The sequence below is a fragment of the Pungitius pungitius genome, chromosome 13, assembly GCF_949316345.1.
Source record: "Pungitius pungitius chromosome 13, fPunPun2.1, whole genome shotgun sequence".
NCBI lineage: Eukaryota > Metazoa > Chordata > Actinopteri > Perciformes > Gasterosteidae > Pungitius > Pungitius pungitius.
This window is the reverse complement of record NC_084912.1, coordinates 2,154,435-2,181,500: the sequence shown is the minus strand read 5'-3', so window position 1 is coordinate 2,181,500 and position 27,066 is coordinate 2,154,435. Positions and strand designations below refer to the sequence as shown.

Genomic DNA, 27,066 nt, shown 5'->3' with positions numbered 1-27,066 from the left:
CTCTCTCTCTCTCTCTCTCTCCCCCTTCCTTCTCACCACCAAACACACTCGCTCACTGCACATCACTCGCTACAACCACCGCACAAGCTGGTTAGCTAGCTTAGCTTAGCTTAGCTAACGTCGCTTCTTCCCTAACTGCCAGCGCTGTTTTTTTTCTAATTAAAGTGGCTCTTTCTCCTCCGCTCCGTTATGTGTTGACGTGACTGACGTTGGAAGTAACGGATTATCCTGACCCACCCCCCACCCCCTCCCTCCCTCCGGCTGACCGGGAGCCGCCATGGAATGCCGCGTTCTGTCCATACAGAGCCACGTAGTCCGGGGATACGTGGGCAACAAGAGCGCCTCTTTCCCCTTGCAGGTAAAATACAAACCGACATGCGCCCATACTCGGACAACGTGGGGCAGGGGAGGGGTTTGGACACGGCCCCCCCTCTACACCCTTCTCTTCCCCCGTCTGACACGCGTGTCCTCAAAAATCTTCACTGCGACTCTCCCATCATCATCATCAGGGAACCGAGTCGTGCACCCTAATTAGGCCGAACAAAGTTCGCCCGAGCTTCGCGAACAGAAATCGGTCATTCGCGAGTTCGCCGCGTCTGACGGTTCGTATTTCGCTGAAGGCAATAAAAATACCGAAATAGCAGATTGTCATCTCGATATCGAGCGGTAAGCGCGCAGGTGTCGTGCACATTGCGCGTGTCTCCTGTCCCCGCCCCCCCTCGTTTAAGCATTAAAATGTGGCAGCTTTCTTGTTAGCCACGTTTTATTAGCCTTTATTTGACGTTATAAATGTGGCACGACACCTGTCATTGGTGGGTACCGAGGGGAGGGGGGGGGGGGGCTTTACTCTATTTAGGTTTCTATGGAAAATAACCCGCTAAACTGAAGAGCTATTTCCCGGCTGTGGAGCAAACTTCGACGTTATGAACGGGGGGGGGGGGGGGGGGTCTGCGTGGTGTGTCCTGCTGCTACTCCAATGACCCCTGCGTTTAACCCCTCAGCCGGCCCGGGACCTGGTAATAAAACCAAGGGTTAAAGGCAAATGTGTACCTATAATGTGTTAACCAGTCACCAGGGAGGAGGAGGAGGGGGGGGGGGGTCACACACAGACAGCTGAACATCTGGACCTAGATCCAGCCTCCCTCAGTGATAACCTTCAGTTCCGTACAACAGATCAGACGTGTAATTGATACCCAGATGTTTGCTGCTGTTCTATTAATGCGACGACGTACGTAGACTGGTGGAAGGTGGGGGGGGGCACAGCTCTCTCTTTACCATGATAGCGCCTCTGCTTTCTGACAGTCGAACGTGTTGCCGGGAGTGTGACTCTGACTCTGGTTGTGTGCACGTGTTGTCGCGCGTCAACAAGGCCTCACAACTGTGAAAGCATTGTGTGAATCTGCTCATTTATCTCACTGATTACGCTGATTGCTTTTTGGGGTCCCTGGTCGTCACGACGATGCCGCCGAGTGTTCATGTGTTCATGTTTTCCTTGGTTGCCCTGAGCAGCGAGGTCACCTCCGGCGTCCACGTCGTTCATCGAAAGACAGCCGTGTACTAGAAGGGCCGAGGCTATTTTTAGCCCCTTGTGCGCCCCCCCCCCCCTCCCTCCACGATGGTTTGTGGTTGTCCTAACGGCTGCTGGGCTCCCATGCATGTCACGGTGGGGGGGGGGGGTGACTCTGAATGATGGAGGCCTGTGTGAATGGAGTTTACCAGTGCAGCTCCCAGTAGACACTGGTGTAAACCAGCGTGCTGCTCCACCAGGGTGGGGTTCTGTTCATAAGATATCACTTAATTTATTTTGAGGGGGGAAATTAAATGTCACGAGATCAACATTTTACATTGTTGCTGGAACAGAACAGGAAACAAATGCCAGTATTACAATCCTCAAATATTAATATAAGTATATAACATGTATGTAGCATGTTAGTATGTGTAGCTACATATCATATATTTTATATATAATATATTTTTGCATGTTTAAAACATTTCTACATTTCCGATGATTATTGTTTATATTAATGTGAACGGAAGAGTCTTAGAAACTTAAATCTACGGAGACGTGAAGAGGATTAATAACGATGCAAAATGCAGCTGGAGTCAAATCCAGTCAAAGTGCTGTGTAATCAGGCGGGGGGGCGGGGGCGGGGGCGGGGGGGGGGGGGTGACGAGTATATTCGGTTGATATATTTCTGCTGTCCGTTCATGACTCCACCACCACTGATGCTTGAGGCTGGTGACGACTGCTCAGAGTCACTGCTGTGATTTAGTTGGTGTTTAAGATAAGGGATGATGATGATGATGATGATGTCAGCAGGCGTTCAGGGCATCCCTATCTCTATCTCTCTCGCTCTCTCTCTCTCTCTCTCTCTCTCTCTCTCTCTCTCCTATATCTCCCTTCTTCTCTATCTCTCCTCTCTCTCTCTGGGTGTCAGGCGACAGCGGCGGGAGGAAGCCGCGTTCTGATTGGACGCCACAGGATTCCTCCTGGTGATGTCACTGGAGATGGAGACAGCCGCTGTCTTCTGGCCCCCCCGGTTGATTTTTTTATATGTGGATATTAGGTTTTAAATAGTTTAGTACTGTTATTTATTTATCCTTTGGGTGAAAGCCGTGCGTCAGAAGCGATGTTTTGCTCGAGGACACTTGAGCCGGCTGCATATCTGCTGACGCGTGTTATCGCCGCGGTTCACTACGCCGCTGCGGTCCTCGTCTTTGTGCTTTTACCTGGGGGGGGGGGGGGGGGGGGGGCGGTTAAAGCTTCATATTTATCTAGCAGCTCATCCGGTTTGGGACGATGTCGTCCAAACCCTCGTGAGGACACTTCTTCTTCTTTGTCTTGAGCTCAGAGCTTCACGGAGTTCCTTGATGGATCGATAACTACCGATTATTGATAAATCACTGAAGAGATCAGCATTTTTTCTTTTTTTTTTGCAAGTCTTGTCATGTCTCACTGAAAATTTGTGTTTGTGGTCCGGGAGGAAACAATGTATTAAACGGATTCTCTGTACCCCCACCTCACTTTGTCCAGCACTTTGGTTAATGAACAAATACCAAGAAGAACATTCCCATCAGCCTCGGCTGCTCTTTGTGCGAACACGAGTCATGATCACAGGGATCATATTATTTGACCTCAGAGGGGCGGCTGATTGAAAAGAACAAAGAAGTCATTCACTTCCTGTTTCAGCCTAATTAAAAACCGTCGTCCCGAGAACAATCGACTTCCTCTCGCTCCTTCTGGTAATTAAAGTAATCTTTTAAATAAAAAAAAAAGGAAAGACGGCGGCAGCCGCAGTGGTTTACGTTGGACTAAATGGATTTACTCCAACGCATCTTCCTGTCATGTGACGCTGCTTTAAGGAGGACTGTTCCCCGCTTCCTGCTTTCTTCTCTGCTTACAAATATGCAGTTCCTCCTGATCCCTGATCTGTTTCCTCGCTCTGACCTCCAGGTTCTGGGGTTTGAGGTGGACTCCATCAACTCTGTCCAGTTCTCCAACCACACAGGTGAGATGCTAAAATAGCATATTTCTTAATGAGTGTGTGTGTGTGTGTGTGTGTCGTGATGGGGGTGTCAGCGGGTATCGGAGTGGACGCCTTCAGGGCTGACGAGGGGACGGCTGCGTGAGTCATGTTTTTTTCGGGGAGGTCAGAGACTTCACTGGCTGACCTCAGAGCAGCTGGGACACACACACACACACACACACACACACACACACACACTCATTCATTCACACTTCACACACAGGCTTCCTCTCTCCGTCTGACGCCAAATCCAGTGGAGTCATCGCGAGGAACTCTTCAGTCTTCAGCTCGATGACTTCACACTGATGACACAATGGAAAGATTCCACTGTGGGTCCCGACATGTGGGGCAAATATAGGATTATATTAGGACTAAAAGTAGGAATATATCTTTTTTTATATCTTTTTCTTAAACTTATTTAACAAAAACGGGAACCTGACTCCGAGCGAGGCATTTTCTAACGTGACTTGCATCCAGAGGCGAGAGGAACAGAGGAGCCTCCCACACATCCTTCAATCACCCTGGACAGGTGATGCTTCTGGTCTCTGATTGGCCCAGAGCCCCCTGTGAGCCCCCTGTCTTTTTTGTGTGATGAATGCCGCGGGTCTGCCTTGTTTACGACCAGGAGACTTCATGCGGGATTCAATAAATCAAACAAACACAAACCAGCAGGAACGTGGTCGGCGGGTCTCTGATGCCCGTTGTGGTCCTCGGTCGCCATGGTCACCGTCGCTCGGGTTCAGTCCACAGCGATGCCTCGCGTCCATCGCGTCCGTTTCCAGTGACCTTAACACTCAGGATGCGCCGGTTTAATCGAATCTCGTCAATTGGATTTCTAACATTTTCTCAATTTTCATTAAGGAGCGTCTGTAATTCGGGTGTGACATTCTGAAGACGACGTTGGGACATTTTATTTAAATCAGAGAGACGGCCAGAGGGGGGAGGCGGGGGGGGGGGGGGACGCAATGATGACGACAGAAGAAGCTGTGATCTGTAGGCCTGCCTTCCTTCTGACACACACACACACACACACTAACACACACACACAGCGCTCCAACTGCTCATCTCTATTTCTCAGCCCCTTCGGCTTTTTTCCCGGCTTGTTGCTTAGCAACCAGAACCCCCATCACCACCCACCACCACCACCACCACGTGACCCGGCTGTGACTCACCTGAAGCTGCGACACCATCGGCCTGCAGCAAACATCGACGCGCACGCTCGCATCCGCATTCCGTGCACATCTGGATCGGTACGCGCAACACGCGCTCACACCCCAGACACACAACTACACACAAACCCCTGCGACACACAATGGTCGGGGGGGGGGGGGTGTTTGTAAATAAGGGGGCCGGGGAAGGGGGGGGGGGGGGTCCTAACCAGAGAACCAGAGAGTTCCTTCTGTGTGATGGATTCACAACAGCTGGAAACGAGTTTGGAGGTGAAAGGGCACAAAGGGTTGTGCGTTTGTGTGTGTGTGACCCCCCCGTCCTCCGTGCAGGTTATTCTCACTGGAAAGGCCAGGTGCTGACGGCCGACGAGCTGCACGTTCTTTATGAGGGAATCAAGCTGAACAAGGTTCACCAGTACGACTACGTCCTGACGGGTCAGTACCTCTCGCCTTATGGGCTTCATTCAGACCTTCTGTACTAAGAGTCCACGGTATCAAGTGAACAACTGATGCTAAGTGAATGACATGGTGACCGTTCAGGGTACACCAGAGACACGTCCTTCCTGGAGATGGTAGTGGACATCATTCAGGAGCTGAAGAGAGCCAACCCCAACCTGGTGTACGGTAAGTACCCGCTGGTCCTGCTTGTACTACACAAAGTACACACACCGTCCCCCGTGGAGCTCCTGACTGAGTGCGTCTGTGTCCTTTCAGTGTGTGACCCCGTCCTCGGTGATCATGGATCTATGGTGAGATTAGTGTGCGTGTGTGTGTGTGTGTGTTCCTTCATTTAGTGTCATGTGACTCTAACCCCTACGTCTTACCCCACAGTACGTCCCTCAGAATCTGTATCCGGTCTACAAGAACAAGGTGGTGCCCGTCGCTGACATCATCACCCCCAACCAGTTTGAGGCAGAGTGAGTTCGTTTTTTTTTTTTTTTCTTTTTACATATTTGCATATTTACATGTTTTCCTACGTCTGCAGGACGCTTTCCCGCCATATTTAAGACTCATTCCAAGGTGTCCTTCCTCCTCGACGGGAGAATCTGTGTCTTTCTGCGTTTTTTTTTTTCAGTGTTTGTGACCTTCGCTGTTTGCTTGTGTTGTAGATTGTTGACGGGCAAAAACATCACCACAGAGAAGGACGCCGTGGAGGTAACACACTCCCCCCCCCCCCCCCCCCCCCCTTCTCCTCTTTTTTTTTTCCCCCCTGCGCCGCTCGATTTTCCTCGCGTTAATCGCTGCGCCGCCCGCCTCGTCCGCAGGTCATGGACCTCCTCCACGCCATGGGCCCGGACACGGTGGTCATCACCTCCTCCGATCTGCCCTCCCGACTGGGCGACCGCTTCCTCGTGTCGCTGGGCAGCCAGCGCAAAGGTACGCCGCGCCACGCCACGCCGCGCCACGCCACGCCACGCCGCCTGAGTCACAGCCGCGGCTTTTTTTTTGAAGGCGCTTCGGGCCAAAACAGTGTGTGTGTGTGTGTGTGTGTGTGCCCGCTCAGTTCGTCCCGACGGAAGCCGGACGACGCAGAGGGTCCGGATGGAGGTCCACAAGGTGGACGCCGTCTTCGTGGGCACCGGGGACCTGTTCGCCGCCATGCTGCTGGCGTGGACGCACCACTACCCCGATGACCTGAAGGTAGGGCGGGACCCGGGGGACCAAGCCTGGGCCCTTAATTGGTTAGAAATGCTGTCGGGCGCTAACGACCCGCTTCTCGCCCCGTCGGCAGATGGCTTGTGAGAAGACGTTTTCCGTGATGCACCACGTGATCCAGAGGACCATCTCCTACGCTCACGGTGAGAAGACCCGACTTTTAGCAGCAGGAGAGCTGGAACGCAGGGTAGTTTCTTTAGAGATAGACTTAAATGGCTTTTTGGTGGAAGTATTTGTTAAAAAAAAAAAAAAACACATCTGCTTCTTTTATCAAACGTAACTCTTTTAATATTAAATATAACTTTGGAGCGTTTAGTGAAAGACGGCCAATCGAATCACTGTCGGATCCTCTTTAGTTAGATCTCACTGGGCTTTTAAATAGACGCTAACCTTCTGCTTCCCGCTGTGTCTCCTCTCAGAGTTAGCAGGGCCCGGTCGGAGGCCCAGTCCGCCCCAGCTGGAGCTGAGGATGGTTCAGAGTAAAGCGGACATAGAAGACCCTGCTATAGTTTTGGAGGCCACGGTCATATCCTAACATTACCGACCCCCCCGTCAGACTCATGCTAACCCTCGTCCTCTTGAGCCTCTCGCATCCAGAATCTCTCATCGCCGTGAACCCTGACTGTCGACGCCTCATCATCACAAAAAAAAAGAAAGAAAACCTTAGTATGGTAACCCCCCCCCCCCCCTGTGGTCCTTTCAGCCTCCACCCTTTTACTCCTTTAACTCCTCAGTGTCCCCCCCGTAACCCTTTAACCCAAACCCCCCCCCCCCCCCCCCTCCCCTTTTGGAACTAGAGCCATGGATAGACGGCGAGTTCAGAACCTCCCCAAACGCCGCCGCGTGTGACGCGTTTTAAAAAATGCCGTTTAAAACGTGCCGGTGAAACTCCAGAGGAAAGGTTTGGGATCCGCTGAAGTCTGATTTGGGCTAAAAGTTGATGTCACATTTGCAATAGAAAAGGTCTCTTTTTGTTCATCCTCATCGAGATCCCTGCACGCGTCCCTCAAAGCACGCGGCGCTCTGCGGCGTTTATCCAAAAGTGATCTGAATTGATTCCAGCTGACGAAACGCTGCAAAACTCTACCTCTAAATTATTATGTCTAAAACTCGCCTCTATGCTTTTTTTTTTTTTTTACTGCCGCTCCACTTAACTTGTATAATACTTCCTAAAATGACTCGCACTCTCGCTGTGTGCGTCCACGCACACAAACGCACACGCAGTTGCCAAGTAGCAGGAACGCAGCACGAACACCGTCGGTGCTGAAGGACTAAAGCGATCAGACGCTGTTTATCCGTGGCTCTGCACACCACTACCCCCCCCCCCCCCAACCCCCCCGCCGTCTTAAAGCAGTGATGTAATGGTGACAAAGTCTAACCCCCCCCCCCCCCCCCCCCACTGCCCCCAAGGTTAAAAAATAAAAAAAAAGATGCACAATGTAAAGTTGATGTATAGATGTTGTACTATAACTGTATTGGACCATCTGTATGAAATCTTCTATCTGATCTGTCTATTGGACCATTGTGTTGATGCTGCCGTGCTATAGACCGCTACGACATCACCAGAACCAGAGGCGCTCGGGTCGGTTCTGGCACCCAACCCCCCCCCCCCAGTCGGTGTCCCCTCATTGTATTAGGTAGCTGTCTAATAGCGTCTCTCTCATCGCAAACACGACGTAAAGAAAATAAGAGGCCCGATGGAGGCCTCCTCGGTGCTGGAGCCGACCCGCGTCACAGCCGGGGTCAGAACCCCAGTGTCTGAGAGTCGACCCCCCAACCCCCCCCCCCCAACGTCCAGTAGCAGCTCTGTAAATGTTTGTTGTTAGAAAACGTCTCTTTTAGGCCACTCCACACTCCTCTGTGGTCACGAAAGGATGCATTTTTAATGTGATTCCTCGCCTTCAGTCTGAGATCAAATTAATCGATTATATATTTTTTTACACATTGTTTTGTAGCCAACATTTTTTTCCTTTACTAACCCTAAATCCTATCTAGATTTTAAAAATGTTTGGTCCCTCAAAACAACATACGAATCTTCATATCCAGAGTATCTGTAGCCATGGTAACGATTTAAACTAAAGAATCTACACGCCGTCATCTACTTAAAACACAAGATGTTTGTTATTGAAATGAGCAAAGAAGGACTTTTAATCGCCACTAATCACACTATTTAAAGTCTTGTGTTCTGCTGGCTCACCGTCTTGTTCCCTTGAAGCAATAACTTTGTCTCCTTCGAGGTTGCTTGAATATTAGTCGGTGAAACCAGATGGCGGATGTGAGGTTCTGTACTGCCGTTGTTTCTCTATGGACTGTGATACTGCCTTAGGAATCATAACTCCACCATACTGCTCACTGAGGGTGGGGGGCATGATATGTCTTAAATATAGGCTCTTTATATAGGACTGCAAATGCACCTGCAATGAGGAACAGTGCGGTCGCATAATGCCAAGAGCTTTGATTTCAATCTTTTTTTTTTGTTGGTTGTTTTAAGTAATTATTTTTTTTGATCAACCAAATACTTTATAAAATGATAGAAAATTGTGTTCACAAATTTCCTTCAATTTGCCTGATGATTTATTTCCTTCAACTAGCAACTCGAAACCCTTCAAAGATAATCAGTGATGTAAGCAGCAGAGCACCTTCAAAGTTAAATATATGATAGAACTGTATAATGATTTATCCCCAAAACTCGTTCCTCTTGTTTTCTGAACACGTCTTGGACTAACAATGTTTTTACAGTTTATACCATCAATTCTCAAATCTGTAACAGACTGCTCAGCCAACCAGATGTGAGCTTCGCGGTAGTCCCGCCCCCTGCTTCCTGCTCACCAACCAGTGAGCTGTACCGCTGGCTCTTAAGAAGGTGTGTGTGTGTGTGTGTGTGTGTGTGTGTGTGTGTGTGTGTGTGTGTGTGTGTGTGTGTGTGTGTGTGTGTGTGTGTGTGTGTGTGTGTGTGTGTGTGTGTGTGTGTGTGTGTGTGTAATGTCTCCTATGGTCACAGGGTTTTGTGTGTGTGTGTGTGTGTGTGTGTGTGTGTGTGTGTGTGTGTGTGTGTGTGTGTGTGTGTGTGTGTGTGTGTGTGTGCGTGTGTGTGCGCGTTATGAAAGTGCAAATCACAAAGATTGGTAAAACAAAAAGATTGGGTTCCACAAAGGTTTGGAAAAGAGTAAAGTGGTTGTACGAGAGGAGGGTTTGTTCAAGAGGACGATCATTCTGGGCTTTGCCTCATGTCCTCCACTCTCTCCTCCTCCACCCTCCCTCCTGCATGCAGATGAATCCGTCCCTCGCCTCCCTGCAGTGTCCCGTTGCCGTGTCCGTGTCCGTGTGTGTGTGTGTGTGTGTTAGATGGTTGTACTGTACCCGGAATCACTCACTGGTCCTCAGGCCGCCTCCGTCTCCACCCTCAGCGTCTCTCGTGATGCAACTTAACGCCCCCTGCTGCTCCACCCTCCTCCTCCACCCTCTCTGCTGCCCTGTTAGGTTTAACCAAACATCTGGACTGAGGTTGCGCCCGATCTCTTCACTGAGTGAAGAGAGACAGTTTCTTTTACTTGGAGTTGCACCATTAGAAGTTTAGAAAGATGCCGTAGCTCGTTGAGACTTAATTCATTAATTCACAATTAAAAGAAATCAATTAGGACAACAGGAAGTTGACTTTTAAGAGGTTGAAAGTACATTAATCTTGACTTCAAGTCCTTTTTAAGTGTAGTCTGCTTTATTAAATATGTCAGGTTAATAATTATTACTTATAATGATCTAATCCTACATGAACACAGACGTCTCTGTTTAAACTGTTCAACATTTCTTTATTCATTTTGTCCAAATCACGTTAAATAAGTTCCAGTGACATGAATCCCCAAGATGACATAACCGACGTCTAATGTCACCTGTAACAGGAGAATTTAACCATATCTTAGTTTAATTAACTCCATCACATTTATACCTGGCAGGTACTAGGTGTGAGTGTTAACTGAAATATATTAACAACAAATCTCTCCGTGCAACCTTCTTTGATTTAAGTTGAGACGAGTCCCCCCCCCCCCCCCCCTCTGTGCACCCTCAGCATACAATTGGCTTCACAAAAGCTTCCACTGACAAAAAAACCTGATGGTCCAACCGTTTCTTCTCCTGACTGACAGTTTTTTTGTTGTTGTTGTTGTTCTTGGTGGCCAAAACAAAAACGAGGAAATGTAATAATCATTGTTTGGTAACTGTTTTTAGTGCTATGTTTTTTGGAGCGTTACGAGTATTTTCTAACATGTTACAATGAAAGATTGTAGTGTACAAATTCACATTTATAAAATATATATATATAGATATATATGAGAAATGTATGTTCTAATGCAATAAAGAGAGATTAAGAATTATGATCCTTTGGACCTGCTTGTCCTTTCACAAAATGTTGGTTTCAGTCAGTTAATGTGTAACTGCATTTTGAACTTTATGGAACAATTATTCACCTGAAAAGAGCCACGGCCGAACATTTGAAGGTCTCCTTACTCATGGGGAAAATACTGAGTGACAAGAAAAAAAAACTAAAAGGATGTTGTGGAACAAGACCTCAAAGGTGTGTCTGCGTGTGTGTGTGTGTGTGTGTGTGTGTGTGTGTGTGTGTGTGTGTGTGTGTGTGTGTGTGTGTGTGTGTGTGTGTGTGTGTGTGTGTGTGTGTCCATCCTCACCATTGCAGGTCAACGCCGTGCAGACCCAGTTTCCACACGCGCACACACACTTGTTGCATTCCATCCGGGTCTCGGCACCGTCCTCCAGCACCTCGTCCTCCAGAGCGCACTCTGCACGCAGGTCAGACCCACACAGCGTGGTTTAAGTCAGGCTCCATATTCCTTCAATGTGATTGAATCGGTCTAAACCCTGGAGGGGTGAGCGTGGCTGTGCGTGGTTACTTCTCTCGTAGGGCTGGTAGGTGGGGGTCAGACAGTTGATGAACTCCGTCAAGCTCAGCTTCCAGTCGGCGTTTTCATCCGAGAGCTCGATCTGCGTCGCACACATTTACTTACATTTTACATTTACTATATAGCATCTGTTATATTATGTTTACAATCCCCACTTTTAGGACAATGGCTGCCTACAAGTATTTATTCCGATCAGTAAAGGTGTGAAAGTCTGTAACCACACCCCTTGGGAGTGTGTTAACCACGCCCCCCTGGAGCTCCTGGTGAGTTTAATGTAGCTTGGCTTTTAAAGGCCTCTCAGTCCATCAGTTGTGGCGTTATCAAGTATTACATGAATGCATTTCGGTAGATCACATTACATTGAATACAATCATAACTGTACATTGGTATTATTCGATTGATTACAGTTTTAAAATTACAGTGGTTTTACAACATTACCATTACTTTATCGAATACATATCCCCAGAATCATGTTTTTTTTGTTGTACACTAAATGCATTTTATATATAGTTAATTTATGCAAAATACACATTAATGCAGCATTAGTTTTGAATTAAAAGTGTTAATACTTTTTTTATGCGCCTTGTGAAATGTCCCCGCCCGGCTTCCGTAGAGCGACTCCGGTTTTGTTGACGTTTGTATCTCCCTCCATCAGCTGACTGTCCACAAGTTAGCTGCCCGGTTTCTGACCACCTTAACACGCACATCAACATGACATTACCCTGCCAGCCAGCTCTCACACACAACGGTCCGCCAAACGCGTGTCTGGACAGCTGGCAGCCCGCAACGGGGCTTATTTTCTAACCCGCTGTCCCCCGAGAGAAAAGCGACGCGTTAGCTTGCTAGTTAGCTCGTTGCTACCGTTAGCTAGCCTGTCGAGCTACAGCGGGGAAGCTAACGGGCTAACTCAGCCGATGTGAAGCGGAGCACCATGGAGGGGATTCTGTACAAGTGGACGAATTACATGACAGGTGAGTCTGTCCGGTGGCTGTTTTATTAACGGATGACTGATGGCGTTTGTGTTAGCCAAGTGTTAGCTAATGTCTAATATCCTCCTTTCTGTGCCACCGCTGTCACTCAATGGAAAATTGCTATTTTAACATAATGTTAAACAGCTTGATATTCGTATCAGCATCGAGCTAGCAGGCGTCATTTCACTGTAGTTTATTTCTACATATATTCAACATGCAGCTCTCATTGACGATATGACGTTATTCATCAGAAACCAACCCACAGTGACTGGGTTATAATGACCTTTGACCTTAACGATGGCCGCCGAGCGTGTCTATAAATAAAATGGGAGCGAGGACAGCGTAGACACTGGGGACGGGCTTTCTGTCAGCTGTTAAGCTGTGAGAGATGTCATTGAATGAATGAATAGTTATTTGTATTGTACGTTTAAAGCTGGGAGCATTGCATGCTTTTCTCAGACAGCAGATCAATAACAAGAAGAAAAATAAAGGCACACCATTAAAAGGCCAATATGCTTTTACAGATTCTGAAGCATGAAAGCTGGGACAAGTGAAGCTATTAAATCAAATTAATAAATGGGTTGCACAACACAGCTATTTAAAAAAAATCACACAATTGTCAGGCGAAAAAAGCAAGTCAATAAAAAAAGTGTTAAAATAGGATTTAAAAGCGGAAACACTGTCAGACGATCGGATACTAACTGGAAGACCAGTTCCAGTAACTATCCGAAGTGAGAATTCCCCAATTTTTATTGCACTTACTGAAGTGGTTCTTCCTGACTCAACTGCTCACGTGATCTGTTGCTCAAATGGCCTCACAAAACTTACAAAAGTCAAAGGGAGGAAGCAAAGTGCAGACTAAGCCATTAGCCATGACAAAACACTCTGATATTAAATTAAATGGTTTATTACTGAACACACGTGTTTTATTTTTATTTTATAAACAATGAGGTTATGAGATGTGTCTGTCAGCAGAAAGATGGTGTGTGAAGTTTTAACTTTCCCCAAGAATATGATCATAAAAACAATTACTCCGGGTTTGTTTACCTCGTCCAGGCTGGCAGCCGCGCTGGTTCGTCTTAGAGGGCGGCGTCATCTCTTACTACGACAGCGAGGACGACGTGGTCAAAGGAAGCAAAGGATCCATCAAGATGTCCGTGTGTGACATCAAAGGTGAGCCCGCTGTTAAACCGCTCCGATCAATTCGAACGCCGCTCACGTTTGGTTTTGGGTTTTTTTTTTTGGTTCCAGTTCACCCGACGGATACGACGCGCCTGGAGCTGATAATCCCCGGCGAGCAGCACTTCTACGTGCGAGCGGTGAACGCCGCCGAGCGCCAGAGGTGGCTGGTGGCGTTGGGCTCGTCCAAGGCCGGAACCCTGGAGAGTCACAGACACAAAGGTACCAAAAAACTGTTGGGTCACTGACATGCAAACAGACATTCTTTAGGTGACAATCAGCTCACACCCTCATGTCAAATGTATCCTTAAATAAATGAATTGATGAAATGGTTTTGTCAGGTTTATTATATCCGTCTTTGCTTTACACAGAAAAGTCAACGGTTATCTAATCATAAAATATTTGTGTCTGTATTTTTGACTGATTTATCTCGTTGTGTGTGTGTGTGTGTGTTCAGGTCCAGACTGTCTGAAGACGAAGATGTCTGAACTTCGCCTGTACTGCGACCTCCTCGTCCAGCAGGTCCAAACCATCCAATCACAGCACACTTCTGACATGGAGGAAACGCCCACTTCTGAGGTAACACTTCTTCTGCCGACCCCAAACACGCATCTGTATTTCCACAAAGAGAGGATCATAACATGGAGTATTAGTGATGTTTATGGGGTGTACATTAAGACGTTTGGACGCACGGTTACATTTGGCGGTTTGTTTTTGTCTAAAGAAACACAATCAGTGAGTGACGGGTTACTTTTGTTTTCTCCGCCCCTGCAGTCTTCTCTACTCAGTGCAACCTGCGCAACGTTCATCAGGACTTTGGAGGAGTGTATGACCCTCGCCAACCAGAGTATGACCCCCGACCTTCGACCCCCTGAAAGGGTAATTCTTCACACGCTTTATAGGATAAAAACATTGACGCCTTTCCAGTGAGCCCAGAAAATATTGTCACAGAGATGCTGTAACCAAGAAACAACCTCAGTCATTAAGTTTGATCACAGTTCATTTCCAGTTGGTGGAATAATCAATAAATCGTTAATGATCTACAACATTTTAGCTGTAGTTGTATTGAACTGAAGCGTGTCCTTACTGCTGCACACCTCCATCTTTCCACAGACCTGAAAATGACACACGTTTCTCTCACAGTAAACACACAGTCTGCTTTGGTTCCAGCAGCAGTTGTGTTTTACAGTCGCGTCTCTGTGGTGGTTTTCCTTCTGCCTGGCACCGCAGTAGACGTTGCGCTCTGCTCGCCATCAATCACCCGACGCCTGCAGGCTGAAACAATCCCAATAATGCCCCGAAAGTGCAGCAGTTATTGAATTAATTATTAGATGAGACGGAAGTCCGGGGCTTGTAGACATTAATGACCTTTTGGTTGCGCTTGTAACCAAACCCCCACTATGTTGTTGTTGTTTTTTTGGTGACATTTTTTTTTTAACATCCTTCATTATTTAATACCGACGCGTATTCTCTTCTGTCTTTGTGTCCGCCCGCCCAGGTGAGAAGGTCAACAAGTCACCCTGGAACATACAGCTTTGACAGGTGAGTTAAAACACACAGTACCGAGCCCTGCCGTTGAAGCCGAAGTCTCAATCGGCAAATGAAAAATGTAGTAAATAACAACATTAGCGTTAGCTGTCAACCCCAGGTGTTATTGGGGTTGAAGCGTGGGTGGACGGGGGCCGGGGCAGATGGATGAGGGGATGGAGTGGGAGATGAAGGAAGGGGATCTTACTGGCATCTCAGGCACGTTGATGTTGACGCCCTGGATGGTCTCCTTTTTTTCTCTTCTCTGTATTTTTTGGACTCTTGCATCTTGCGCCTCGTTTTGTCCAGCTCCGTCTGCCGGTCTTGCATCCGCCGCCCAAAAATGGCTCTCTTCTTCTTCTTTTTTAAGTCAAGGCAGATGTTCTCAAGGACTATTTTGTCGTCCTCTAGATGTTAAAATCTGCCTTTTTGGCCTGTTTAAGGAGCGCTAAATAATGGTTAATTCCTTGACATACAATAGGTTCCTCTACGACTAGTCGTAGCGAGGACCCTAATGATTTAAGAAAGGAGGAAGGAGCCCTAAATAATGGTTAATAACGGTACATATTTAGTAGAATTAACTGAGCCGATTCATTTGAGCTTCAGATAAACTTCCAACCTGCTTTTCCAAGAACAGAAGGAGAAAAAACACTGTTTATGCTCTTTGACATAAAACATTACTGTATTAATGAAATATAAATTTTGGCCTCCAGGAGGCAGCATCGCACGTGACAACGACTGTCAAACCCATGAAGCCATCCATGGAATGTAGATAGACATAATATAATCGTATTCATATGCATATTAAGCCTATAATAATGTTTGTAATGCCATAAGAGGAGTTTACTTCTTTTTCCCAGGTCCGGCGTGCTGAAGGAGTACTCGAGTGGAGGTCAGAGGTCAAGTCAGCGCAGGGCCCGTACGTTCTCCGACAGCTCGCCTTACGACGCTGAACGTAAGACGCTGAGTGGAAGTCATGACGTAGCACGTCATAGTTTAGCATGTTACAAAAAAATGAAATGATGATGCACTCATACTTGAGTTTAATATCTTGTTGTTGAGTTGCTCCACCACGGGCAACAAGATGTACACAATCTTCTGCAAGTTCCTAAGTCACCTGTGTGTGTGTGTGTGTGTGTGTGTGTGTGTGTGTGTGTGTGTGTGTGTGTGTGTGTGTGTGTGTGTGTGTGTGTGTGTGTGTTTTACAGGTGTGCTGCCCAGCGTCAACGGAGACTCGTCCTCCATTGCCGAAGAGAGGCCCGACAGCCTGAGTCCAAAGACCACGCCCACCGACACGGACACCGACCTGTCCATCTGAGGATCGCCCCCTAGAGGTCGTCAACAACAACAACAACAACCACCACGCCGATGACGTCGTCTCCACCGCGCAGAGAGACGAGCCGGCAGATCCGCTCCGGGAGGATCCGTCCCTCTCGTTCTCGAGGCGCGCCGAGGGCCAAACACGTGCACTCCGTACCGGAGACACCGCGCGAGTGTCCAGGTGGGCAGAAGAAGCTCTCACTCTGAGGTGATGGCGGACGCCGGAGGAGCAGGCAGCTTGTTTTCATCCGAGGCGTCTCCTGGACCGGTTAAATAAAATTTTTTAAAAAAGGTTGCCGCGGTGAGCCGAGGGGTCTCCAGATGCCAAAGTGACCCAACGTTAAAATGTGCCAACGCTCTTCCCCCACCCCTCCCCCCCCCCCCCCCCCCCCCGCAAAGCTTCTTCTCCATAGTTCAAGAGTCGGGTCGGTCAGAGTTTCTGACGTCACGGATCCGCGTGAATGTCTTCGAGTTACTGCCTTTTTTTTTTTTTTTGCATTTGACTGTTTTCTTAAAGAGACAGGAAGCACGGCGGCCCCCCCTTCGAGCCCCCGGAAAGCACAAACCAATCGAGTTGTTTTGTTGTCGTTTGGATCGTTCGCTTCCTTCGGCCGCCGCGTGCCGAGCTCTCGTATTTACACAAGCGCTCCGTGAAGCATTGAGGGGGTAAAAGCTCACGTTCTCTGCGCCACGCGGCTCCCTGCTGAGCGTCTCTGTGCCACGTCTCAAACTGGCCCCGCAGGTGTGAACAGAACCTCGAACCATCTTCACGTGAAAACACTTTAATCGATCAGCAGTGAAAACAAATCTAGTTTTCCCGCCAGCGATTCTATTGGTCAAATCCAGCCGAGAGAAAACCGCTGTGTCGGTCACACGCAACATCTGGCTCAGTGACTGCAGGTGATTCGCTGCTTGAAGAGGTCACCTGAACCAGAACGGCAGAATCGACAGTGACGCAATCGGCCGACTGAGAGGGAAACCACTCGGACCTCCGGCCGCCGGGTCCTCTCCTGTGAACTGGTCGGATCGGTCCGTCCGGTCGGGTATTGAACGCGCATCGAACGGTATCAGAGCGCATTGGAACGACTCGTTGTTCTGCACTTTAGACTCGAGGAAACGTCGCCCTTTTGAATGTCAGCGCTCTGAGAAACGCGCCGACGAGTGAAACTGATATCGATGGTTATTTGTGTTTCGTGTCTTATTTTTAAAAAGAGTTGTTTTGCGGGGCCGCCTTACGTGTAACAATTAATACTATTTAAGACGAGACTTCCTTGTATTGAGTTCCCCCAAAATGCGTGTTTTGGTATTTATTATGAACAGACTGATGTCAGATAACTTGTGATTTTATAACTATTTATAACAGCATGGTAGTTCTATATTTTATCTCAAATAATTGTTTATGTTTCTTTTTTACTTTTCTGTCAGATTATCTTATTTATACAAACATATGATCGATTTTTGTTTAGTTGATGCCGTTACATGAGTTTGTAAAGTGGTGAAGAACTTATGTGCAAAGATGAATAATACAAACTTAAGGAGAATAGATCAGAAGCAGTTGGCCTTTTAAAATGAGCATTTGCTTTAATATATCTCCAAATAAATGAATTTTCTGAATTTCGCACAACTTTGAATACATTAATTATGAAGTTTGCTAATGTTGTCTACACAGATTTAACATTATTCTTCCCAATTTCATCTTTAATGGAGCAGTTGTACATTTTGGGCAATTTTCTTGAAGATGATTGCCATCTCTTATTTGTCTGGTTATCCATCTATAATCTTTACGCTTTTTCTACGCATTAAATAATCAAAATATGACACCCTTTGACTTGTAACCTTTTTCAGGACCAGGCTAGCAGTTTCCCCCCGTTCCCAGTCTTTGTGCTAAGCTACGCTAACAATCCCCTGAGAGCGGCTTCGATCTGCTCATCTGAGAAAAGAGGATAAACGTATTTCCCTGTAATATCAAACTCTGTATCAGACTTTGCATTATAGAAATAAAACTATATTTTAAACTGAAGTTGTTTCATGGGAGTTTCTTTGTTTATTTAGTGTGTGTCAGAGGTTCATCTGCACACTGCCATAAGCACTCATTAATATAAATACAATTAAATCTGCTACTTTACAAATAACTACTACTACTACATTATAAATAACTATTTTAACTACTTCTTTCTCTTTGATGAACCAATCCACTACAAACACAAAATAAACTGCATTAAAACATTGTGACTTCTGCAGTACGACAAAGAACCGTTTTCTGTCTCACCTTCACAAATCGGAGAAGTTTCCAAAGACACAAAAACGCAACAAAGAGGCTCTTTGTGCGATTTGTGTGTGTGGTTTGTTCCTCCTACAGCGGGCACCAAGTCTCACCAGATGTTTCCACAATCACTGCCAACGCACAAACACACATGAGGTTTATTAGGAATAATCTATCTGACTGCACAACAGTATCTCAATTCAGGTTTTAACTTTTCAGAATCCCAACAAAGAAGAACCAGGTTGTGTTTAGACTAAAGTGATATTATGGTATGGATATGCAGTCAAACTGGGACCTTTTTTTAAATCTGATTGTGGAGCTTTTAAGTGTTCATGAAACCCATCAAGCCTTTTTGTTCTTTAGGTCATCGAGAGATTCTATCGCCAAAAAACAAGACTCATCAGAAACAACGGAGATAAAGATCAACATCCATTATGGGCTTCTTTTGATACCCAAACAACAAAGGTATAGAATAAGAAGAATCCGGATTCAGACTAATACATGTACTCTCTAGCAGAGGTAGAATGTAGATTTACTCGAGTACTTATTTAAGGGCTTATTGTGTTTGTAGTTACGTACATAACAGGTTTGAATCCCCTTCCTGTCCAGTTACTTTATATGTTGACGTTGAGAGGAAGCTGAGAACAAAATGATTGTGTGATTAGGACATGTAAAGGATCTGAATGCCTCTTTTTTTCTGGTATTATTAAACATTCATTGGAGAATCTCTCTCTCTCTCTCCCTCTCTCTCTCTCTCTCTCTCTCTCTCCGTCAATTAGTGATAATGGACCCCGTCGGCTGACAGAAGACCACTCCCTCCATCTCTACTCCCTCCCTCCTTAACACACTCACACACACACACACACACACATACACACGCACACATGCTGCCTCTTTGCGTCCGTCTTTCCTTCTACCTCTCACTCAGTCATAATGGAGCCCAGCAGTCCGAAAAAGATCCAGTTTGCTGTCCCTCCGCTGCAGGGACATCTGGACCCGCAGGCTGCCGAACATGTGAGTGTATCTCGATGTGTGTGTGTGTGTGTGTGTGTGTGGGGGGGGGTTCATGCTTTACGAGGGCCGAATAAGGCTTTCTGTGTGTCATCCTGTCTGGTATTTTCCGTGTGTGGGTGCGTGTGCGCACGGGTCGGACTCATGAAATGTGTGTCTGCGGGTCACGCGTCACATTTGAGCGCGTGTGACACATTTTGAATAGTTTGAAGAGCCTAATATTTGTAAGCAGACACCTTATAATAATATGGCAGCTGAGGTTCACGCCCGTTCTCCTGGGGTGGAAGTGCTGAAACTCATTCTGGGAAACACAGGATCATCAACCACCTGATATTTAAATTAAGATTAAATAAAAAAACTACAGGTGTGTATTTATCTCCACATGAAGTAGAACATAAGCGTTGCATCGGGGGGGGGGGGTTGACCCGCTCTCTCTTGGCCCTTCTAAGCGGTTTGCTGGATGTAAACAGGAAGGTTAGTTTGTTTCTGAGGAAGCGGGTAATGAACAGTGGCAGATCAGACCCCCCCCCCCCCCTCCCCCCGGGCCTGCAAACCGTCGGCGTGAAGGAGCGCCTCGCCGATGGGGTTTTTACGAGATAGCGCCTCGTAAAAACCCAAGTCTCCCGTCCGCCGTGACGATGAACATTTACATTTCAACGAGAGACCTTTAAGGACTTTAGTGGGTCGCTGTGAGGTTTCTATGAGGTAGAAAATAGAAATGACTCACTTGTTGTGCGTGCTGTTGCTTCCTCTTGTTTGTGAGAAAGTTGTGCATCCAAACAAGTAAAATAATAAAACGTGTTTTTATGGTGTCCGAGAAGCTGGGATGATCTCCTGTTTACATTGGAGTTGGACTAAGTGATGGGACTGGATGAGTCGAAACAACTACATGGTTACAATACCACATTTAAAAAGAACAGCTTCAGGCCTTAAAAGGTTTCTGTTAAGGCCTGAAGACCATTTTCACTTGGCTGTTGGATCAGAGGGAAGTTGAAGATATACCATCACATATTTGTGTGTTTCCCTCAGATCCGTCGGAGGAGACCAACTCCAGCCACTCTGCAGATCTATAGACAACCTGGAACAGGTGAGAGAGAGACACACAGAGACAGAGACAGAGACAGAAAGACAGAGACACAGAGAGCGCTGAAAATCAGCAGCTATAATGGAATCTTTATTAGATTTGTGCTGCAGATATTGGTAAGTGATCTCAGTGTTCAGACTGGACTAATGGATGCTTTAAGTGTGTGTGTGTGTGTGTGTGTGAGACATACTATACATGTCTTGCGGGGACATAAATCTGTTCACACATTCACATTGTGGGGACCGGTGAAAACGAACATGAATCCTGACTTCTTAGGGAGAAGACTGGGTTGAATGTCGGGTTAAGGGGTTAGAATCAGTCTGGTGGAGGTTATTTTCAAGGTGAGTCCCGGGAAAGGTAATGTCCCCAAAAGGCATGAAACCACTACTGTGTGTGTGTGTGTGTGTGTGTGTGCCCTCAACTCTTACAAACATCCACAGGAAGCCTTTTTGAGTCAATGAGGTTCCGCTGTAGTTCTAGTGTATAAAAACATGTGCTCAAAGAAAGACGCGCGTTGGTGTCAAACAGCATCACACTTTAAAAGCGACATCAAGGCTCTGAGTTGGGCTTTTGAAGTGACAGAGACTGAAAAAAACAGCACTGAGCTGGAGGAGAACCTTTCATGGGATTTGTCGGCAATATGTTGAAAATATGAACAAAACAATACTGACTGTAACCTGACTGATGTGGTTCTAACTATCAGAGAGCAAATCTGTTGTGTGGTTTTGGTAATAACATTCGGGTTATAAAAGTGAGACACTGACTAATCAATAGAAAAAATCCCAAGCCGAATGCTGCCTTCTCATCTCTCTCTGCAGATGTTGGAGATCAAAACAACGCCAGCGGAGAGACGCAGGTTTGTTTAAATGTTTTCACATCTGCTACATTCCATCGAGGGGATGAACGACAGACTTGAGGTCACACGTCGTAACGTCAGACAGGAGGCGTCCTTTTAACCAGCACATGGAGTCAAAGTATATCTTCTAAAACTCTATTTTGACTTTTTAATAGCCGACTGATCAGAAAGGAAAGGAAGAAATATTTTCTCGCATTTCTTTTGGCCTTAAAAAAGGGTCAAATCAGAGAGAAAATGTGAGATAAATGACGGACCGTCCAGAAAGTCAATGTTGTTTCATAGCTATGAGATCAGGAAGGACGACACCTCCTCCTTTTGGGTATTTGTTGTTATTTATGCGATAGAAGATGTGCTCATGTGTTGTTTTTCTTCCGTTCTGCAGCCTTCAGAGACCTCTCAGAGGAAGCAGAGCACCTTCGCTCCGCCCACCATGAAAGGTAAACACTGTCTTCTACCTGGCTCTCCTGAGATGTTTTGCTAAGTGTGCTTAATGTCTTTTAAAAAGCATATAAGATGCCCCGGGAAAAGAAAGCAGAAGAAGTCCATTGCATCCCGAGGAGAGGATTAAGATTAAAATTGAGATGCTCATATTTGCGTCGAATGATGCTAGAAGACGTCACTAAAATCCAAACTAAAAACACTTGGAAGCACTGACCCAGAATCAGAATAAAAAGTGTAAATGTCTGAAGAGGACTTCCTCTCAAACAAGGAGAACACTGTTGGTCTTTTTATTTTTTATTGCGTATTAAGTGCATGGCCTTCATACTGATCTTTTCATTCTGGCTCATTAGCAAGAGGCAGATCTTTTGTCTTCAGAAAATAGGTTCAGTCAAAGTTGATTCATGGTGTGAAGGCCCAACAATCAGCACCCTGCCGTATTTAAATATTTCTTCTCTGTTCTGAGCCATAAATCCTAACAAATTACAAAGTCATCCTTTTGATCCTTAATGTACTTTAACGTCTCTAATGCCGGGGCTTTTGATGCAGCTGTGTCCACACCAGTTGGGTTTATTTGGTTTGATTAGACTTTGTCTTTCTCTGTGTTATCTTCTGTTTTGTTTTTGTTTAACATCTGTCAGCCTCGGACCTGTAGGCTCAGCTGGCGCCGTTGGTAGGAGGGTTACTTCTGATGGGTCGGTTTGGTTAGGTGGCTCATGGGACATTTCATGTTTTGGTTCTGGGTAACCATCAAGATTTTGTGGTGTTTAGGGTATGTGAGTAATATTGTTTTGTTCCGAGATCCTTGCCATCTGACGAGCGCCCACGGCTCCGATGTATCTCTAAAAGACTTTTAGATATCATCGCCTGCTATGAATAATTTATAAAGCCGTCAGTGCTACAGGAACAGCTTGGAGATGTTTATTATCACCACTGTGTGTGTTTTAAATTCAAATGTGAACGTGAAACGGAAAACTAATGAGTTCGATTTAATGAGTTGGAAGGAAAAGTTCCAGGTTTTAGCGTTAAAGAAGATAAATATATTATATATACACACACACACACACACACACATATATATATATATATATATATAGAGAGAGAGAGATATTTATGTTTAAATATAAATTAGTGTGTGTGCAGAGCTCTCTAAGAGTGAGTTCGGCAATGAGTTCCTGGAAGACGAGACGTTAAAAGCCTTTCTTTTATTGATCCTGTGTGTGTGTGTGTGTGTGTGTGTGTGTGCGTGTGGGGGCCAGTTAGCTAACAGCCTCATGAGTAACTGCCAATGCACCAAATGCTGGCATACCGCATGATCAGGAAAAAAACTGTTATTTATTGATCTGATTAGGCTTTATTCTGTTTTTATATAGTTTTTGTCAAATGTATTTGTTAATTACTCCACACATTTTGGGGGTCATTTATGTAAATGTATTTCAATTCTGGACAAATATCTACATATTAAACATAACACAACTTATTGTCAGTTAATTGTTTAATTTTTTTTAACATTTTTAAGTTTTAGTTGAGTTATCTAGTGATTTGTTTTAGCCGCGTCACGTGTGTAGTTGAAGCGTCTCTCCAGCAGAGGTGCTCTTCTCTCCTCAGAGCTTCAGCTGGGGGTGGAGCAGCACCTTTTGGGGGCGGGGCTCTGTGACACAGACGGTCAGCTGAGCCCAATCACAGCACATCTCTATGCCACCTTCTCCCTGTGGGCCAATCACAATGGGCCAGAGGAAGCTAACGGGAATGAGGCAGGTCTGCTGTTAGCCAATCAGGAGAGAGGAGTGGCAGAGAGCTTCAGTTCAGGGGGTAAACCTTTTTTTTAAGTACACACTTTGATTGGGCAGCAGTTTACTCCAAAATAAATCTAGCTCAGTTATCAGATTTTTGTCATGTTTACGTTTACTACAAACACAGGTAGGGGAATGCAATTTTAGTTATTACACAAACTACAAACTAAGATCAAACATCTAGGCTTAAGGGCCTAATATTTCCCTCAGAGGATGACAACGCAGCTATAATTAGGGTCAATGCTGAACATAATACCACAAAAAATTAATCATACTACAGCTAATATGTTAACAGCTAATAAACTTAACTATTCGTCCGTTGATCTTGATCATCTTATGTTATTTTCAAGCTAAAGTATTAGCATGCCTCTAACTATACTAGGTAAAGTACTTCTATTCAAAGCTAATCATATAGCATCAAAACTCATTACATCTCATTTCAAAAACTAACTACTAAAATGTCCACATTTCCAGACTAGCAGTTTATATTATGTAAAACTCTCGCCTACTAACAGCACTAACTCTTCTCCTCTCCTTCTCTTGTGGCCTTTGCATGATCTCCTTCCGTCTTCCCTCCTGTTACCCCCCCCCCCCCCCCCTTCTCAGACTTGTCATGTGACCACAAAAAGGAAGCATCCAGTCCCGACTCCATCTCCCGATAGCGAGCTTTGGTCTGTGTTGCTCTTTGTCTAACTAACTTCTCCCCTCTTCATCTCGACCCTCTGATAAATACCACATACAGCAGATCCTCTTTCTCTCTCTTAGTTCAACATAACCAGATCAATTCAAACTTAAATTAATGTAAGGGACTTTGGGGAGGTTTTGCCTGGCTGTGAATAAAAATGTATTATATTGAAAGATTTTCTGAATGTCTGAGTATTCTTTATCCTTTACAGAAAACGCTTAATAGAAGGCTTTTCATCATATATATTTATCATATAATTTTCGTAGAATTAGGGGGGTTTGTTTCATGTCCACGGTGGTCTATGCAAGCTTTCTTTTAATTTGATTTTGTTTATCATGACAAACAACATAAACACTTTTTTTGGACATCAAATATAAATAGGATTCAAAGTTTGTCAGTTACCTAAAACATGGATCAGTAGGGACAACCATTAAGAGCTCACAACATTATGATTTCGGCCACACAGCCGCCTTCCTCACAACTGTGTGACCCCGACCGCGTGGAGGTCAAACCCGTGTCGCTGCATCAACAGCTGAACTGTCTCTTGGCGAGTTGGCGAGCGGGCGTGTGGTTTGGGCAACATGTGGCCCCGGTGTTTTTATCACATGGGCCCCCGGGAGGCGAAATGTTCCACGGATGGGATGCGCTCAATAGAAGGGAGCACAAGACAAACACGGGATTCACCATGAAAGACGAATCGACAGTTCTTTCGTCGGGTCAATTACCCATGGAATATTTAAGAACATCCACTACGAGGTGAATCACTCGTGGGGGGTTTCTGGATTAACAATAGGTAAATTACTGTTTACGAATGCAGGTTTTCTTGTTTATTTAAATATAAAAGCGCTTTATTATTTATCTATCATTAATCCATCCATTTATTTTAGTGCCCTCTGTGTGTGTAGGGAAGCTGAAAAGTTCTGTACCCGAGGAAGACGAGGAGGAAGCCAGCCTTCAGGACCAATGACTCAGTAAGGAAATCTCAGCACAAAAGTGGCAGCCGATCTTCGACGATCCGGACGAACGCCGACGGACACCGGCGTCCATCCGGAGAGCGGCACCTACGAGGGATTAATCAGTTAATGGACACGTCCGTTAACGTTTAGTTAGATCATGTGAAAGAAACGAGTCGAACGAGCACCTTCACTTCAACATGACTCCTCTAATGTCTAAACCCGGATACCACACCCACCAAAATTAACCTGTTTTCCCTGTTTTTAGTTTATGAGAATGAGGGAAGCATAATCTCCCCTGTCGCCAACAGCAAGACAACCACTCACCGCAATCACCAAAGCGATCCTCAAACATCTGACATTTTACCGCTTTTGGCGGGAAACTCGTGACCCGCGAGTAACTTGTTTTCAAATGCCGTTAGCCAGAACACTGAATCTGAAAGTTCCCTTTCCTATTTGGATTGCTAGCTCGCTACTACAGCTCAGCCAGGATAGACAGCTAGCAGTGGTTAACCACGCATGCTAGCTAACGTTAGTTTGTTAACTTCAACCAGGAAACGCTAGCTAGCAGTGGTTAACCACACATGTTAGCTAGTAAATAACTAAAGCTATTTTCAGCTTACTCTAAACAAAAAAACAAAATAAGTTTAATTTTTTAGCTAACTGCTAGCCTGCTGGCTAATTACGTAAATGTTTCAGCTTTTTACTTGGATTTTGTCTTTCATGGATTATATTAGTTTTAATAGTTTTGTAAAGGGTTTCGGATCCAGGATCAACACAAGATGATTAATTAGAGTCAACAGCATATTTTCAATGGTTGCCCTCCCCAAATTTTAGAAACGTCCACATTTCATCAGGAATCTTTTGTCAGTTAACGCAACAGCTAATTGCTATATATACCCATAGAAGTAATGCAGTAAAACCATAATTGTTTAGCTCATTATTGAAAAGATATTGCTAATGTAATTTAACATGAACAATGCCAGCACTCGGCTCATGAGTCACACCTGTGGCTTTCCTTCGGTCAAAACATCTGTCCTTTGTTATATTGATTTTATTTTATTTTTATTATTGATTTTTGTTACTTTTCCCCCCCAAAATGAATAGTTTCACATTTCCAGATGCAATATGCAAAGTAAAATTCACAGCTAACCAGCATAGGTTTTGACTTATTTTTAAATACACACTAATTTAGTTGAAAAGATGTATACACCTTCTGTATATGCAGTATTTTATCATGTTCGTCACAGTAACAGCAATAAAATGTAAGCACTCCCCTTTGTCCTTCAAGTATTGTTATTTGTTATATTGTGGTCCCTCCTAGTGGTTTCTGTAGGACACTGTAGTGTTTTATATTATTCTCTTATAAACATAGTAGTAGTTGTAGTAGTTTATAATGGTGTGTCCTAGTTTTATTGTAGGGTTTTGGATTTCACTCATCCATTTGGCTTTTATGAAAAAAGTGTTTACAAATTGCTGAGAAGTTTATAAAACTAACAAGATGTTATAGTGTATAAGATTTGTTTTGGGTCACTTCCATCACTTGTGTAAACACACATCATAAAGTATTTTTTTCCTCTGTGGTATTATTTCAATACAAAATTCTCTTCACGTGCATAGAAATTATTATAGAACAGTATATTTTTGTTCCAACAGGAAAATGTATAAACAGTTTAAGGTTTCCAAGAACATCGTACACATTTTACGCGACTACGGTGAGAATG

At 45.3% G+C, this 27,066-nt stretch overlaps 3 protein-coding genes across 5 annotated transcripts; all 3 read left to right on the top strand.

Moving 5' to 3' along the window:
• Positions 1 to 11: 11 nt before the first annotated feature.
• On the top strand, positions 12 to 10,722 carry LOC119214346 (pyridoxal kinase-like). Its single transcript, XM_037466069.2, has 11 exons — positions 12 to 358; positions 3,455 to 3,509; positions 5,027 to 5,131; positions 5,237 to 5,320; positions 5,411 to 5,445; positions 5,528 to 5,613; positions 5,806 to 5,851; positions 5,962 to 6,073; positions 6,201 to 6,337; positions 6,429 to 6,495; positions 6,772 to 10,722. Exons 1-11 carry the CDS (start codon positions 278 to 280, stop codon positions 6,885 to 6,887), a joined length of 924 nt encoding a protein of 307 aa, XP_037321966.1. The 5' UTR covers positions 12 to 277; the 3' UTR covers positions 6,888 to 10,722.
• Positions 10,723 to 11,853: 1,131 nt separating this feature from the next.
• plekha3 (pleckstrin homology domain containing, family A (phosphoinositide binding specific) member 3) lies at positions 11,854 to 18,279 on the top strand. Its single transcript, XM_037466376.2, has 8 exons — positions 11,854 to 12,233; positions 13,290 to 13,406; positions 13,485 to 13,634; positions 13,870 to 13,991; positions 14,187 to 14,291; positions 14,911 to 14,954; positions 15,800 to 15,894; positions 16,148 to 18,279. The coding sequence occupies exons 1-8, from the start codon at positions 12,194 to 12,196 to the stop codon at positions 16,255 to 16,257; spliced, it is 783 nt and encodes a 260-aa protein (XP_037322273.1). The 5' UTR covers positions 11,854 to 12,193; the 3' UTR covers positions 16,258 to 18,279.
• Positions 18,280 to 19,346: 1,067 nt separating this feature from the next.
• On the top strand, positions 19,347 to 26,925 carry ppp1r1c (protein phosphatase 1, regulatory (inhibitor) subunit 1C). 3 transcript variants are annotated; one of them, XM_062566737.1, is made up of 5 exons: positions 19,347 to 19,536; positions 20,563 to 20,620; positions 21,436 to 21,473; positions 21,856 to 21,910; positions 23,520 to 24,772. In XM_062566737.1, the coding sequence occupies exons 1-5, from the start codon at positions 19,456 to 19,458 to the stop codon at positions 23,738 to 23,740; spliced, it is 453 nt and encodes a 150-aa protein (XP_062422721.1). In that variant the 5' UTR covers positions 19,347 to 19,455; the 3' UTR covers positions 23,741 to 24,772. The 3 variants fall into 3 exon arrangements, with proteins under 3 accessions (XP_062422721.1, XP_037320758.1, XP_037320757.1); XM_037464861.2 differs by lacking the exon at positions 23,520 to 24,772 and adding an exon at positions 25,295 to 26,925 and having other exon boundaries at positions 19,356 to 19,536; XM_037464860.2 differs by lacking the exon at positions 23,520 to 24,772 and adding an exon at positions 25,277 to 26,925 and having other exon boundaries at positions 19,359 to 19,536.
• The last annotated feature ends 141 nt before the right edge of the window (positions 26,926 to 27,066 follow it).